The sequence below is a fragment of the Carcharodon carcharias genome, assembly GCF_017639515.1.
Source record: "Carcharodon carcharias isolate sCarCar2 chromosome 27 unlocalized genomic scaffold, sCarCar2.pri SUPER_27_unloc_1, whole genome shotgun sequence".
Taxonomy (NCBI): domain Eukaryota; kingdom Metazoa; phylum Chordata; class Chondrichthyes; order Lamniformes; family Lamnidae; genus Carcharodon; species Carcharodon carcharias.
The window spans coordinates 6033379-6048876 of record NW_024470624.1 but is presented as its reverse complement, the minus strand read 5'-3'; the positions used below and the strand labels follow the sequence as shown (position 1 = coordinate 6048876).

Below are 15498 nucleotides of genomic sequence, written 5' to 3'. Positions count from 1 at the left end.
TACACAATCCCAATGGACCCAAACCCCTTCCCATTCACTCCCACTACACACAATCCTAATGGACCCAAACCCCTTCCCATTCACTCCCACTGTACACAATCCCAATGGACCCAAACCCCTTCCCATTCACTCCCACTACACACAATCCTAATGGACCCAAACCCCTTCCCATTCACTCCCACTGTACACAATCCTAATGGACCCAAACCCCTTCCCATTCACTCCCACTGTTCACAATACCAATGGACCCAAACCCCTTCCCGTTCACTCCCACTGTACACAATCCCAATGGACCCCAACCCCTTCCCATTCACTCCCACTGTTCACAATCCCAATGGACCCAAACCCCTTCCCATTCAGTCCCACTGTACACAATCCTAATGGACCCAAACCCCTTCCCATTCACTCCCACTGTACACAATCCCAATGGACCCAAACCCTTCCCATTCACTCCACTGTACACAATCCCAATGGACCCAAACACCTTCCCGTTCACTCCCACTGTACACAATCCCAATGGACCCAAACCCCTTCCCATTCACTCCCACTGTACACAATCCCAATGGACCCAAACCCTTCCCATTCACTCCCACTGTACACAATCCCAATGGACCCACACACCTTCCCGTTCACTCCCACTGTACACAATCCCAATGGACCCAAACCCCTTCCCATTCACTCCCACTGTACACAATCCCAATGGACCCAAACCCTTCCCATTCACTCCCACTGTACACAATCCCAATGGACCCAAACCCTTTCCCATTCACTCCCACTGTACACAATCCCAATGGACCCACACACCTTCCCGTTCACTCCCACTGTACACAATCCCAATAGACCCAAACCCCTTCCCATTCACTCCCACTGTACACAATCCCAATGGACCCAAACCCCTTCCCATTCACTCCCACTGTACACAATCCCAATGGAACCAAACCCCTTCACATTCACTCCCACTGTACACAATCCCAATGGAACCAAACCCCTTCCCATTCACTCCCACTGTACACAATCCCAATGGACCCAAACCCTTCCCATTCACTCCCACTGTCCACAAAGCTAGTGGGCTAGATTTGGTGGAGCTGGGGGCTGGAGACCAGCTGCAAAAGGTTCCTTCATCCTGCCTGATCATCATCCAGGAGGCAGAGAGAGAGCGGGAGGGAGAGAGGGGAGTCCGGTGCGGGGAAGGAGTCTGGGCTATGACGCCCCCCGTGGCCGAATATCCAGGAACTCGCTCTCCCGGTGGTCAGGCGAGGGGACGTTACCCGGGGAGGTGGAAACCCATATGGTGGTAGAATGGGGAAATGGGGGGGGGGGAGAATGGATACAGAGCCTCACAGATGGGGGGGGGGGGGGGGGGAATGGGGTGGTCACTCACCAACGATGATCCCACAGGCGCTGACCAGACCGATCTCCTTCTTCAGCGAGACCCCATGATCGGCCTCCGTGTGGCTGTGGGATTCTTCACTCTTGCTGCCGGAGGTCGGACTCCTTAGCCGACTGCCCTCAGCCATATCCCGGTTCTCTGCTGAGTCCTCTTTGAAGGAGAAGCAATAGATTTCTTTAGGTCAGAAACGGTGTGTCAGAGAGAGAGAGAGTGAGTGGGGGGTTGGGGGGGGGGGGGGAAGGAACCGGGATCAAAGCAGGAGGAATAACAACCTTTGTGTGTTATAATTTTTTTGGGGGGGTTGGGGAGAAAGTAAGACGAGGGAGGGAGGGAGGGAGGGGAGGGGGAAATCAAAGGAAAAGAGAGAGAAAAAATGAATTGGATACTGAAAAAAACATAAACCACTTGTCAATTTCTGCCCGGTGAGCAGGTTGATCCAATTCTCAGTGGGGGGAAAAAAAAATAAAGATTCACTCAGATGAAAAACACTGCCCCACACCTTAACTTTTAAGAAAAGGTGAGCATTGATGTAAAATCAGACATTTTTGTGAGGGAGGGAGGGAGGGGGGTTTGTTTAAGAAAAATGAACATGAATCAGAAAAGCAAAAGAAATAAATAAAATTAAAGGGGTGAGACTTATCAAGCTTTCCCCCCAACTCCTCTCTTAATTATTAAATGCATTAATGAATTGACAAGTGGAAAGCTGCAGAGAGTGAGGGAGGGAGGGAGGGAGTGAGGGGGGGGGGGGGGGTGGTGGACTCTCCTGGGGACAGATCACTGAACAGCCAGAGACCCTCAACCCGACCCCTTTCAAATGGTTTTTTCTCTCTCCCTGGTCCCAAGTTGCAGAAATTTGCTCTGTGTCTCTGCGGATCCACAACCAGCGCTCGCTCTCTCTCTCCCCCTGAGGGAACGCAATTTTCTGTTGCTCTACTCCTGGTCCGTCTCTCCTGATTTTCTTATTTATATCTATTGAGCTCTAGTTCCCCCCCCCCCTCCCCTTGCAAGAGCACCGCCTCCTGCCTCTGACGGTGCAGCTTGCAAAAGACCAGGCCACTGCACAGCGCGAATGCAGGAGGAGAGGGAGGGAGACCTGAGGGGAATGAGTATCCAGTGCAATTGCCCAAGGGGGAGGGAGGAGGAAGATTTGGTGAACCAGCATTGCTCTAATATTTTTATTCGAGTTGTTCAAAATCAAAGCCCCAGCTTCACTCAGCCCCAGTTCCTCCGGGGGTGGGGGGTGCGGTGGGAATCAGGACCAGTCTGGGTCCTGACTGAAGTCAAGGTCAGAGATAATATTGTGCAGAGCCAGAGAGAGAGAAAAACACATGCAGAACAACAAGCTGTGCAGAGAGCTGACTCAGGACAGACAGCAGCACTCCCAGTGATTGCACAAGCCGGCGAGGGCGCGCAGGCTGCTACTGTCTAAAACCTGTGGAGCGCTCGGAGGGACTGCGTTCATCAAAAGGGGCAGATTGCAAAATCCCACTGAGTTCAGGGACTGTGTTTATTGAAGGGACAGATCGTGCATCGCAGTGAGTTTAGGGGCTGTGTTTATTATAGGGGCAGATTGCAAAATCGCAGTGAGTTCAGGGACTGATTAAAGTGGCCGATTGCAAAATCCCAGTGAGTTTGGGGACTATGTTTATTAAAGGGACAGATTGCAAATCACAGAGTTTAGGGACTGTGTTTATTAAAGGGACAGATTGCAAAATCCCAGTGAGTTTAGGGACTGTGTTTATTAAAGGGGAAGATTGTAAAGTTTCAGTGAGTTTAGGGATTGTGCTTATTAAAGGGACAGATTATGAATCGCAGTGAGTTTAGTGACTGTTAAAGCAACGGGTTGCAAAATCCCATGGAGTTTAGGGACTGTGTTTATTAAAAGGACAGATTGTAAACCTCAGTGAGTTTCAGGGCTGTGTTGACTAAAGGTACAGATCGTGCATTGCAGTGAGTTTGGGGACTGTGTTTATTAAAGGGACCGATTGGGAATCGCAGTGAGTTTAGTGACTGTTTATTAAAGTGACAGGTTCCAAATCCCATTGAGTTTAGGGACTGTGTTTATTAAAAGGACAGATTGTGAATCTCAGTGAGTTTCAGGGCTGTGTTTATTAAAGGTACAGAACGTGCATTGCAGTGAGTTTAGGGACTGTGTTTATTAAAGGGACAGATTGTGAATCGCAGTGAGTCTAGGGACTGTGTTTATTAAAGGGACAGATTGCAAAATCCCAGTAAATTTAGGGACTGTGTTTATTAAAGGGGCAGATTGCAAGGTTTCAGTGAGTTTAGAGAACGTGTTTATTAAAAGGACAGGTTACAAAATCCCACTGAGTTTGGGGACCGTGTTTATTAAAAGGACAGATTGTGAATCGCAGTGAGTTTAGGGACCTTATTAAAGGGGCAGATAGTAAATCTCAGTGAGTTTCAGGGCTGTATTTATTAAAGAGAATGATCGTGCATTGCACTGAATTTAGGGACTGTGTTTATTAAAGGTTCAGATTGCAAAATCACAGTGAGTTTAGGGGCTGTGTTTATTAAAGGGGCAGATTGTGAATCGCAGGGAGTTTAGGGACTGTGTTTATTAAAGGGACTGATTGCAAAATCCCAGTGAGTTTAGGGACTGTGTTTATTAAAGGGGAAGATTGTAAAGTTTCAGTGAGTTTAGGGATTGTGCTTATTAAAAGGACAGATTATGAATCGCAGTGAGTTTAGTGACTGTTAAAGCAACGGATTGCAAAACCCCATGGAGTTTAGGGACTGTGTTTATTAAAAGGACAGATTGTAAACCTCAGTGAGTTTCAGGGCTGTGTTGACTAAAGGTACAGATCGTGCATTGCAGTGAGTTTGGGGACTGTGTATATTAAAGGGACCGATTGTGAATCGCAGTGAGTTTAGTGACTGTTTATTAAAGTGACAGGTTCCAAATCCCATTGAGTTTAGGGACTGTGTTTATTAAAAGGACAGATTGTGAATCCCAGTGAGTTTCAGGGCTGTGTTTATTAAAGGTACAGAACGTGCATTGCAGTGAGTTTAGGGACTGTGTTTATTAAAGGGACAGATTGTGAATCGCAGTGAGTTTAGGGACTGTGTTTATTAAAGGGACAGATTGCAAAATCCCAGTAAGTTTAGGGACTGTGTTTATTAAAGGGGCAGATTGCAAGGTTTCAGTGAGTTTAGAGAACGTGTTTATTAAAAGGACAGGTTACAAAATCCCACTGAGTTTGGGGACCGTGTTTATTAAAAGGACAGATTGTGAATCGCAGTGAGTTTAGGGACCTTATTAAAGGGGCAGATAGTAAATCTCAGTGAGTTTCAGGGCTGTATTTATTAAAGGGAATGATCGTGCATTGCACTGAATTTACAGACTGTGTTTATTAAAGGTTCAGATTGCAAAATCGCTGTGAGTTTAGGGACTGTGTTTGTTAAAGGGACAGATTATGAATTGCAGGGAGTTTAGGGACTGTGTTTATTAAAGGAGCAGATTTTGAATAGTAGTACCTTTGGTACTGTGTTTATTAAAGGAGCAGTTTGTGAATCGCAGTGAGTTTGAGGACTGAGTTTATTAAAGGGACAGATTGCAAATTCCCAATGAGTTTGGGGATGTGTTCATTAAAGGGACTGACTCCCAAGTCCCAGTGAGTTTCGGGACTGAGATTATTAAAGGGACAGATTAAGGATCACAGTTAATTTAGGGATGTGTTTATTAAAGGGACAGATTGTGAATCGCAGGGAGTTTAGGGACTGTGTTTATTATAGGAGCAGATTTTGAATAGTAGTGACCTTTGGTACTGTGTTTATTAAAGGAGCAGTTTGTGAATCGCAGTTAGTTTAGGGACTGTGTTTATTAAAGGGATAGATTAAGGATCACAGTTAATTTAGGGACTGTGTTTATTAAAGGGACAGATTGCAAACTCCCAGTGAGTTTGGGGATGTGTTTATTAAAGGGACAGATTGTGAATCGCAGTGAGTTTAGGGGCTTTGTTAAAGGGGCAGATAGTAAATCTCAGTGAGTTTCAGGGCTGTATTTATTAAAGGGAAAGATCGTGCATTGCACTGAATTTAGGGACTGTGTTTATTAAAAGGACAGATTGCAAAATCGCAGGGAGTTTAGGGACTGTGTTTATTAAAGGGACAGATTGTGAATTGCAGTGAGTTTAGGGACTGTGTTTATTAAAGGGGCAGAATGCAAAATCCCAGTGAGTTTAGGGGCTATGTTTATTAAAGGGATTCTCTGCCAAGTCCAAGTGAGTTTGCGGACTGAGTTTATTAAAGGGACAGAATGCAAAATCCCAGTGAGTTTAGGGGCTGTGTTTATTAAAGGGACTGACTCCCAAGTCCCAGTGAGTTTGGGGACTGAGATTATTAAAGGGACAGATTGCAAAATATCAGTGAGTTTAGGGACTGTGTTTATTAAAGGGGCAGATTGTGAATCGCGGTGAGTCTATTAAAGGGACAGATTGTAAATTGCAGTGAGTTTAGGAACTGTGTTTATTAAAGGGACAGATTGTGAATCGCAGTGAGATCACGGACTGAGTTTATTAAAGGGGCAGTTTGTGAATCGCAGTGAGTTTAGGGACTGTGTTTAGTAAAGGGACAGATAAGGATCGCAGTTAATTTAGGGACTGTGTTTATTAGAGGGACAGATTGCAAAATCTCAGTGACTTTAGGGACTGTGTTTATTAAAGGGACAGATTGCAAAATACCAGTGGGTTTGGGGACTGTGTTTATTAAAGGGACAGATTGCAAAATCTCAGTGAGTTTAGGGACTGTGTTTATTAAAGGGGCAGATTGCAAGGTTTCAGTGAGTTTAGAGAACGTGTTTATTAAAAGGACAGTTTACAAAATCCCACTGAGTTTAGGGACTGTGTTTATTAAAAGGATAGATTGTGAATCGCAGTGAGTTTAGGGACCTTGTTAAAGGGGCAGATAGTAAATCTCAGTGAGTTTCAGGGCTGTCTTTATTAAAGGGAATGATCGTGCATTGCACTGAATTTAGGGACTGTGTTTATTAAAGGTTCAGATTGCAAAATTGCAGTGAGTTTAGGGACTGTGTTTGTTAAAGGAGCAGATTTTGAATAGTAGTGACCTTTGGTACTGTGTTTATTAAAGGAGCAGTTTGTGAATCGCAGTGAGTTTGAGGACTGAGTTTATTAAAGGGACAGATTGCAAACTCCCAGTGAGTTTGGGGATGTGTTTATTAAAGGGACAGATTATAAATCGCAGTGAGTTTAGGGACAGTGTTTAGTAAATGGACAGGTTACAAAATCCCAGTGAGTTAAGGGACTATGTTTATTAAAAGGACAGATTGTGAATCGCAGTGAGTTTAGGGACTGTGTTTATTAAAGGGATAGATTAAGGATCACAGTTAATTTAGAGATGTGTTTATTAAAGGGACAGATTGCAAACTACCAGTGAGTTTGGTGATGTGTTTATTAAAAGGACAGATTGTGAATTGCAGTGAGTTTAGGGACTGTGTTTATTAAAGGCACAGGTTACAAAATCCCAGTGAGTTAAGGGACTGTGTTTATTAAAAGGACAGATTGTGAATCGCAGTGAGTTTAGGGGCTTTGTTAAAGGGGCAGATAGTAAATCTCAGTGAGTTTCAGGGCTGTATTTATTAAAGGGAAAGATCGTGCATTGCACTGAATTTAGGGACTGTGTTTATTAAAAGGACAGATTGCAAAATCAGGGTGAACTTAGGGACTGTGTTTCTTAAAGGGACAGATTGTGAATCGCGTTGAGTTTAGGGACCTTGCTTATTAAAGGACAGATTGTAAATCGCAGGGAATTTAGAGACTGTGACTGTTAAAGAAGCAGGTTGTGAACTGTACTGAGTTTAGGGACTGTGTTTATTAAAGGGACAGATTGTGAATCGAAGTGAATTTAGGAACTGTGTTTATTAAAGGGGCAGTTGCAAAATGCCAGTGAGTTTGGGTCTGTGTTTATTAAAGGGACAGATTATGAATCGCAGTGAATTTAGAGACTGTGTTTATTAAAGTGACAGATCGTGAATTGCATTGAGTTTAGGGACTGTGTTTATTAAAGGGGACAGGTTGCAAAATCCTAGTGAGTTTAGCGAGTGTCTCTATTAAAGGGACAGATTATGAATCGCAGTGAGCTTAGGGACTGTGTTTATTAAAGTGACAGATTGTGAATCGCAGTGAGTTTAGGGACTAAGTTTATTAAAGGGACAGATTGTGAATCGAAGTGAGTTTAGGGACTAAGTTTATTAAAGGGACAGATTGTGAATCGAAGTGAATTGAGGAACTATGTTTATTAAAGGGACAGATTGCAAAATACCAGTGAGTTTGGGGACTGTGTTTATTAAAGGGACTGACTGCAAAATCCCAGTCAGTTTGGGGACTGTGTTTATTAAAGGGACAGATTGCAAAAACCAGTGAATTTGGCCACTGTGTTTATTAAATTGACAGATTGCAAAATCCCAGTGAGCTTGGGGATTGTATTTATTAAAGGGACAGATTTCAAAGTCCCAGTGAGTTTAGGGGCTGTGTTTATTAAAGGAGCAGATTGTGAATTGCATTGAGTTTAGGCACTGTGTTTATTAAAGGGACAGATTGTGAGTCACAGTAAGTTTAGGGACTGTCTTTATTAAAGGGCCTGATAGTAAATCGCAGTGCGTTTAAGGACTGTGTTTAATAAGGAGCAGATTGCAAAGTCCTGGTGAGTTTTAGGACTGTGTTTATTAAAGGGACAGTTTGCAAAATCTCAGTGAGTTTAGCGACTGTGTTTATTAAAGGGACAGATTGTAATCCCAGTGAGTTTGGACTGTGTTTATTAAAGGGACTGATTGTAAAACCTCAGTGAGTTTAGGGTCTGTGTTTATTAAAGGGACAGATTATAAATTGCAGGGAATCTAGGGAATGTGTGTTAAAGGAGCAGATTGTGAATTGTAGTGAGTTTAGGGACTGTGTTTATGAAAGTGGCAGATTGTGAATCGCAGTGAGTTTAGGGACTGTGTTTATTAAAGGGACAGATTGTGAATCCCAGTGAGTTTAAGGGCTGTGTTTATTAAAGGAGCAGATTGCAAAGTCCCAGTGAGTATAGGGACTGTATTTATTAAATGGGCAGATAACAAAGTCCCAGTGAGTTTAGCGAGTGTCTTTATTAAAGGGACAGAGTGTGAATCGCAGTGAGTTTAGGGACTGTGTTTGGTAAAGGGACAGATTGCAAAATCCCAGTGAGTTTGGGGACTGTTTATTAAAGGGACTGACTGCAAAATCCCAGTGTGTTTATGGACTGTGTTTATTAAAGGGACAGATTTCAAAGTCCTAGTGAGTTTAGCGAGTGTCTTTATTAAAGGGACAGATTATGAATTGCATTGAGTTTAGGGACTGTGTTTATTAAAGGGAGAGATTGTGAATTGCAGGGAATTTAAGGATTGTGTTTGTTGAAGGAGTAGATTGTGAATCGCTGTGAGTTTAGGGACTGTGTTTATTAAAGGGGCAGATTGCAAAATCCCAATGAGTTAAGCGAGTGTCTTTATTGAAGGGACAGATTATGAATCACAGTGAGTTTAGGGACTGTGTTTATTAAAGGTACAGATTGCAATGTCCCAGTGAGTTTAGGGGCTGTGTTTATTAGAGGAGCTGATTGCAAAGCCCCAGTGAGTTTGGGGACTGTGTTTATTAAAGGGACAGATTGCAAAATCTCAGTGAGTTTAGGGACTGTGTTTATTAAAGGGACAGATTGTGAATCGCATTGAGTTTAGGGACCGTATTTATTAAAGGGACAGATTGTAAATTGCAGTGAGTGTAGGAACTGTGTTTATTAAAGGGACAGTTTGTGAATTGCAGTGAGTTCACGGACTGAGTTTATTAAAGGGGCAGTTTGTGAATCACAGTGTGCTTAGGGACTGTGTTTATTAAAAGAGACAGATTAAGGATCGCAGTTAATTTAAGGACTGTGTTTATTAGAGGGACAGATTGCAAAATCTCAGTGACGTTAGGGACTGTGTTTATTAAAGGGACAGATTGCAAAGTACCAGTGAGTTTGGGGACTGTGTTTATTAAAGGGACTGACTGCAAAATCACAGTCAGTTTGGGGACTGTGTTTATTAAAGGGGCAGATTGCAAAATCCCAGTGAGTTTGTGGACTGAGTTTATTAAAAGGACAGAATGCAAAATCCCAGTGAGTTTGTGGACTGTGTTTATTAAAGGGGCAGATTGCAAAATCCCAGTGAGTTTAGGGGCTGTGTTTATTAAAGGGACTGACTCCCAAGTCCCAGTGAGTTTGGGGACTGAGTTTATTAAAGGGACAGAATGCAAACTCCCAGTGAGTTTGGGGACTGTATTTATTAAAGGGACCGATTGCAAAATATCAGTGAGTTTAGGAACTGTGTTTATTAAAGGGGCAGATTGCAAACTCCCAGTGAGTTTAGCATGTGTCTTTATTAAAGGGACAGATTATGAATCACAGTGAGTTTAGCGAGTGTCTTTATTAAAGGGACAGATTATGAATCGCAGTGAGTTTAGGGACTGTGTTTATTAAAGGGAGAGATTGTGAATTGCAGGGAATTTAGGGACTGTGTTTGCTGAAGGAGCAGATTGTGAATCCCAGTGAGTTTAGGGACTGTGTTTATTAAAGGGACAGATTGCAAAATCCAAGTGAGTTTGGGGACTGTGTTTATTAAAGGGACAGATTGCAAAATCCAAATGAGTTTGGGGACTGTGTTTATTAAAGGGACAGATTGCAAAATCTCAGTGAGTTTAGGGACTGTGTTTATTAAAGGCGCAGATTGCAAAGACACAGTGAGATTAGCGAGTGTCTTCATTAAAAGGTCAGATTATGAATCGCAGTGAGTTTAGGGACTGTGTTTATTAAAGGGGCAGATTGTGAATCACGGTGAGTTTAAGGACTGTGTTTATTAAAAGAGACAGATTAAGCATCACAGTTAATTTAGGGACAGTGTTTATTAAAGAGACAGATTGCAAAATCCCAGAAGTTTAGGGACTGTGTTTATTAAAGGGACAGATTGTGAATTGCAGTGAGTTTAGGGACTGTGTTTATTAAAGGGGCAGAATGCAAAATCCCAGTGAGTTTAGGGGCTATGTTTATTAAAGGGATTCTCTGCCAAGTCCAAGTGAGTTTGCGGACTGAGTTTATTAAAGGGACTGACTCCCAAGTCCCAGTGAGTTTGGGGACTGAGATTATTAAAGGGACAGATTGCAAAATATCAGTGAGTTTAGGGACTGTGTTTATTAAAGGAGCAGATTGTGAATCGCGGTGAGTCTATTAAAGGGACAGATTGTAAATTGCAGTGAGTTTAGGAACTGTGTTTATTAAAAGGACAGATTGTGAATCGCAGTGAGATCACGGACTGAGTTTATTAAAGGGGCAGTTTGTGAATCGCAGTGAGTTTAGGGACTGTGTTTAGTAAAGGGACAGATAAGGATCGCAGTTAATTTAGGGACTGTGTTTATTAAAGGGACAGATTGCAATATCTCAGTGACTTTAGGGACTGTGTTTATTAAAGGGACAGATTGCAAAATACCAGTGGGTTTGGGGACTGTGTTTATTAAAGGGACAGATTGCAAAATCTCAGTGAGTTTAGGGACTGTGTTTATTAAAGGGGCAGATTGCAAGGTTTCAGTGAGTTTAGAGAACGTGTTTATTAAAAGGACAGTTTACAAAATCCCACTGAGTTTAGGGACTGTGTTTATTAAAAGGATAGATTGTGAATCGCAGTGAGTTTAGGGACCTTGTTAAAGGGGCAGATAGTAAATCTCAGTGAGTTTCAGGGCTGTCTTTATTAAAGGGAATGATCGTGCATTGCACTGAATTTAGGGACTGTGTTTATTAAAGGTTCAGATTGCAAAATTGCAGTGAGTTTAGGGACTGTGTTTGTTAAAGGAGCAGATTTTGAATAGTAGTGACCTTTGGTACTGTGTTTATTAAAGGAGCAGTTTGTGAATCGCAGTGAGTTTGAGGACTGAGTTTATTAAAGGGACAGATTGCAAACTCCCAGTGAGTTTGGGGATGTGTTTATTAAAGGGACAGATTGTGAATCGCAGTGAGTTTAGGGACTGTGTTTATTAAAGGGATAGATTAAGGATCACAGTTAATTTAGGGATGTGTTTATTAAAGGGACAGATTGCAAACTCCCAGTGAGTTTGGTGATGTGTTTATTAAAAGGACAGATTGTGAATTGCAGTGAGTTTAGGGACTGTGTTTAGTAAAGGGACAGGTTACAAAATCCCAGTGAGTTAAGGGACTGTGTTTATTAAAAGGACAGATTGTGAATCGCAGTGAGTTTAGGGGCTTTGTTAAAGGGGCAGATAGTAAATCTCAGTGAGTTTCAGGGCTGTATTTATTAAAGGGAAAGATCGTGCATTGCACTGAATTTAGGGACTGTGTTTATTAAAAGGACAGATTGCAAAATCAGGGTGAACTTAGGGACTGTGTTTATTAAAGGGACATATCGTGAATTGCAGGGAGTTTAGGGACTGCGTTTATTAAAGGACAGATTGTGAATCGCAGTGAGTTTAGGGACTGTGTTTATTAAAGGGATAGATTAAGGATCACAGTTAATTTAGGGACTGTGTTTATTAAAGGGACAGATTGCAAACTCCCAGTGAGGTTGGGGATGTGTTTATTAAAGGGACAGTTTGTGAATCGCAGAGAGTTTAGGGACTGTGTTTAGTAAAGGGACAGGTTACAAAATCCCAGTGAGTTAAGGGACTGTGTTAATTAAAAGGACAGATTGTGAATCGCAGTGAGTTTAGGGGCTTTGTAAAAGTGGCAGATAGTAAATCTCAGTGAGTTTCAGGGCTGTATTTATTAAAGGGAAAGATCGTGCATTGCACTGAATTTAGGGACTGTGTTTATTAAAAGGACAGATTGCAAAATCGCACGGAGTTTAGGGACTGTGTTTATTAAAGGGTCAGATTGTGAATTGCACTGAGATTAGGGACTGTGTTTATTAAAGGGGCAGATTGCAAAATCCCAGTGAGTTTAGGGGCTAGGTTTATTAAAGGGATTCTCTGCCAAGTTCAAGTGAGTTTGTGGACTGAGTTTATTAAAGAGACAGAATGCAAAATCCCAGTGAGTTTGTGGACTGTGTTTATCAAAGGGGCAGATTGCAAAATCCTAGTGAGTTTAGGGGCTGTGTTTATTAAAGGGACTGACAACCCAAGTCCCAGTGAGTTTCGGGACTGAGATTATTAAAGGGACAGATTAAGGATCACAGTTAATTTAGGGATGTGTTTATTAAAGGGACAGATTGTGAATCGCAGTGAGTTTAGGCACTGTGTTTATTAAAAGGACAGATTGTGAATCGCAGTGAGTTTAGGGGCTTTGTTAAAGGGGCAGATAGTAAATCTCAGTGAGTTTCAGGGCTGTATTTATTACAGGGAAAGATGGTGCTTTGCACTGAATATAGGGACTGAGTTTATTAAAAGGACAGATTGCAAAATCGGGGTGAGCTTAGGGACTGTGTTTATTAAAGGGACATATTGTGAATTGCTGGGAGTTTAGGGACCGTGTTTATTAAAGGGACAGATTGTGAATCGCAGTGAGTTTAGGGACTGTGTTTATTAAAGGGGCAGATTGTGGATCACAGTGAGTTTAGGGACTGTGTTTATTAATGGAGCAGATTTTGAATAGTAGTAACCTTTGGTACTGTGTTTATTAAAGGAGCAGTTTGTGAATCGCAGTGAGTTTGGGGACTGTGTTTATTAAAGGGGCAGATTGCAAAATCCCAGTGAGTTTGTGGACTGAGTTTATTAAAGGGACAGAATGCAAAATCCCAGTGAGTTTGTGGACTGTGTTTATTAAAGGGGCAGATTGCAAAATCCCAGTGAGTTTAGGGGCTGTGTTTATTAAAGGGACTGACTCCCAAGTCCCAGTGAGTTTGGGGACTGAGTTTATTAAAGGGACAGAATGCAAACTCCCAGTGAGTTTGGGGACTGTATTTATTAAAGGGATCGATTGCAAAATATCAGTGAATTTAGGGACTGTGTTTATTAAAGGGACAGATTGCAAAATCCAAGTGAGTTTGGGAACTGTGTTTATTAAAGGGACAGATTGCAAAATCTTAGTGAGTTTAGGGACTGTGTTTATTAAAGGGGCAGATTGCAAAGACCCAGTGAGATTAGCGAGTGTCTTCATTAAGAGGTCAGATTATGAATCGCAGTGAGTTTAGGGACTGTGTTTATTAAAGGGGCAGATTGTGAATCACGGTGAGTTTAAGGACTGTGTTTATTAAAGGGACAGATTGTGAATCTCAGTGAGTTTAGGGACTGTGTTTATTAAAAGAGACAGATTAAGGATCACAGTTAATTTAGGGACTGTGTTTATTAAAGGGACAGATTGCAAAATCCCAGAAGTTGAGGGACTGTGTTTATTAAAGGGACAGATTGCAAAATACCAGTGAGTTTGGGGACTGTGTTTATTAAAGGGACATATTGCAAAATCTCAATGAGTTTAGGGACTGTGTTTATTAAAGGGGCAGATAACAAAGTACCAGTGAGTTTAGCAAGTGTCTTTATTAAAGGGACAGATTGTGAATTGCAATGAGTTTAGGGACTGTGTTTATTAAAGAGACAGGTTGCAAAATCGCAGTGAGTTTAGCGAGTGTCTTTATTAAAGGGACAGATTGTGAATTGCAATGAGTATAGGGACTGTGTTTATGAAAATGGCAGATTATGAATCCCAGTGAGTTTAAGGACCGTGTATATTAGAGGGACAGATTGCAAAGTCCCAGTGAGTTTAGGGGCTGTGTTTATTAAAGGAGCAGATTGCAAAGTCCCAGTGAGTTTGGGGACTGTGTTAATTAAAGGAACAGATTGTGAATCGAAGTGAGTTTAGAGACTGTGTTTATTAAAGGCACAGTTTGCAAAATCCCTGTGAGTTTAGCGAGTGTCTTTATTAAAGGGACAGATTATGAATTGCATTGAGTTTAGGGTCTGTGTTTATTAAAGGGACAGATTGTGAATTGCAGTGAGTTTAGGGACTGTGTTTATTAAAGGGACAGATTGCAAAATACCAGTGAGTTTGGGGACTGTGTTTATTAAAGGGACATATTGCAAAATCTCAATGAGTTTAGGGACTGTGTTTATTAAAGGGGCAGATAACAAAGTACCAGTGAGTTTAGCAAGTGTCTTTATTAAAGGGACAGATTGTGAATTGCAATGAGTTTAGGGACTGTGTTTATTAAAGAGACAGGTTGCAAAATCGCAGTGAGTTTAGCGAGTGTCTTTATTAAAGGGACAGATTGTGAATTGCAATGAGTATAGGGACTGTGTTTATGAAAATGGCAGATTATGAATCCCAGTGAGTTTAAGGAACGTGTATATTAGAGGGACAGATTGCAAAGTCCCAGTGAGTTTAGGGGCTGTGTTTATTAAAGGAGCAGATTGCAAAGTCCCAGTGAGTTTGGGGACTGTGTTAATTAAAGGAACAGATTGTGAATCGAAGTGAGTTTAGAGACTGTGTTTATTAAAGGGACAGTTTGCAAAATCCCTGTGAGTTTAGCGAGTGTCTTTATTAAAGGGACAGATTATGAATTGCATTGAGTTTAGGGTCTGTGTTTATTAAAGGGACAGATTGTGAATTGCAGTGAGTTTAGGGACTGTGTTTATTAAAGGGGCAGAATGCAAAATCCCAGTGAGTTTAGGGGCTATGTTTATTAAAGGGATTCTCTGCCAAGTCCAAGTGAGTTTGCGGACTGAGTTTATTAAAGGGACAGAATGCAAAATCCCAGTGAGTTTGTGGACTGTGTTTATTAAAGGGGCAGATTGCAAAATCCCAGTGAGTTTAGGGGCTGTGTTTATTAAAGGGACAGATTTCAAAGTCCTAGTGAGTTTAGCGAGTGTCTTTATTAAAGCGACAGATTATGAATTGCATTGAGTTTAGGGACTGTGTTTATTAAAGGGAGAGATTGTGAATTGCAGGGAATTTAAGGATTGTGTTTGTTGAAGGAGTAGATTGTGAATCCCAGTGAGTTTAGGGACTGTGTTTATTAAAGGGACAGATTGTGAATTGGAGTGAGTTTAGCAACTGAGTTTATTAAAGGGACAGATTGTGAATCGCTGTGAGTTTAGGGACTGTGTTTATTAAAGGGGCAGATTGCAAAATCCCAATGAGTTAAG

At 41.7% G+C, this 15498-nt stretch overlaps 1 protein-coding gene across 1 annotated transcript in view; it reads right to left on the bottom strand.

Moving 5' to 3' along the window:
* Positions 1-15498, bottom strand: part of LOC121273746 (large neutral amino acids transporter small subunit 2-like) — a 163102-nt gene that overhangs the window by 95199 nt on the left and 52405 nt on the right. The window contains exon 2 of the mRNA XM_041180903.1: positions 1382-1540. Coding sequence (XP_041036837.1) covers positions 1382-1517 — 136 coding nt within the window. The 5' untranslated portion in view covers positions 1518-1540. The remainder of the gene's footprint in view (positions 1-1381; positions 1541-15498) is intronic.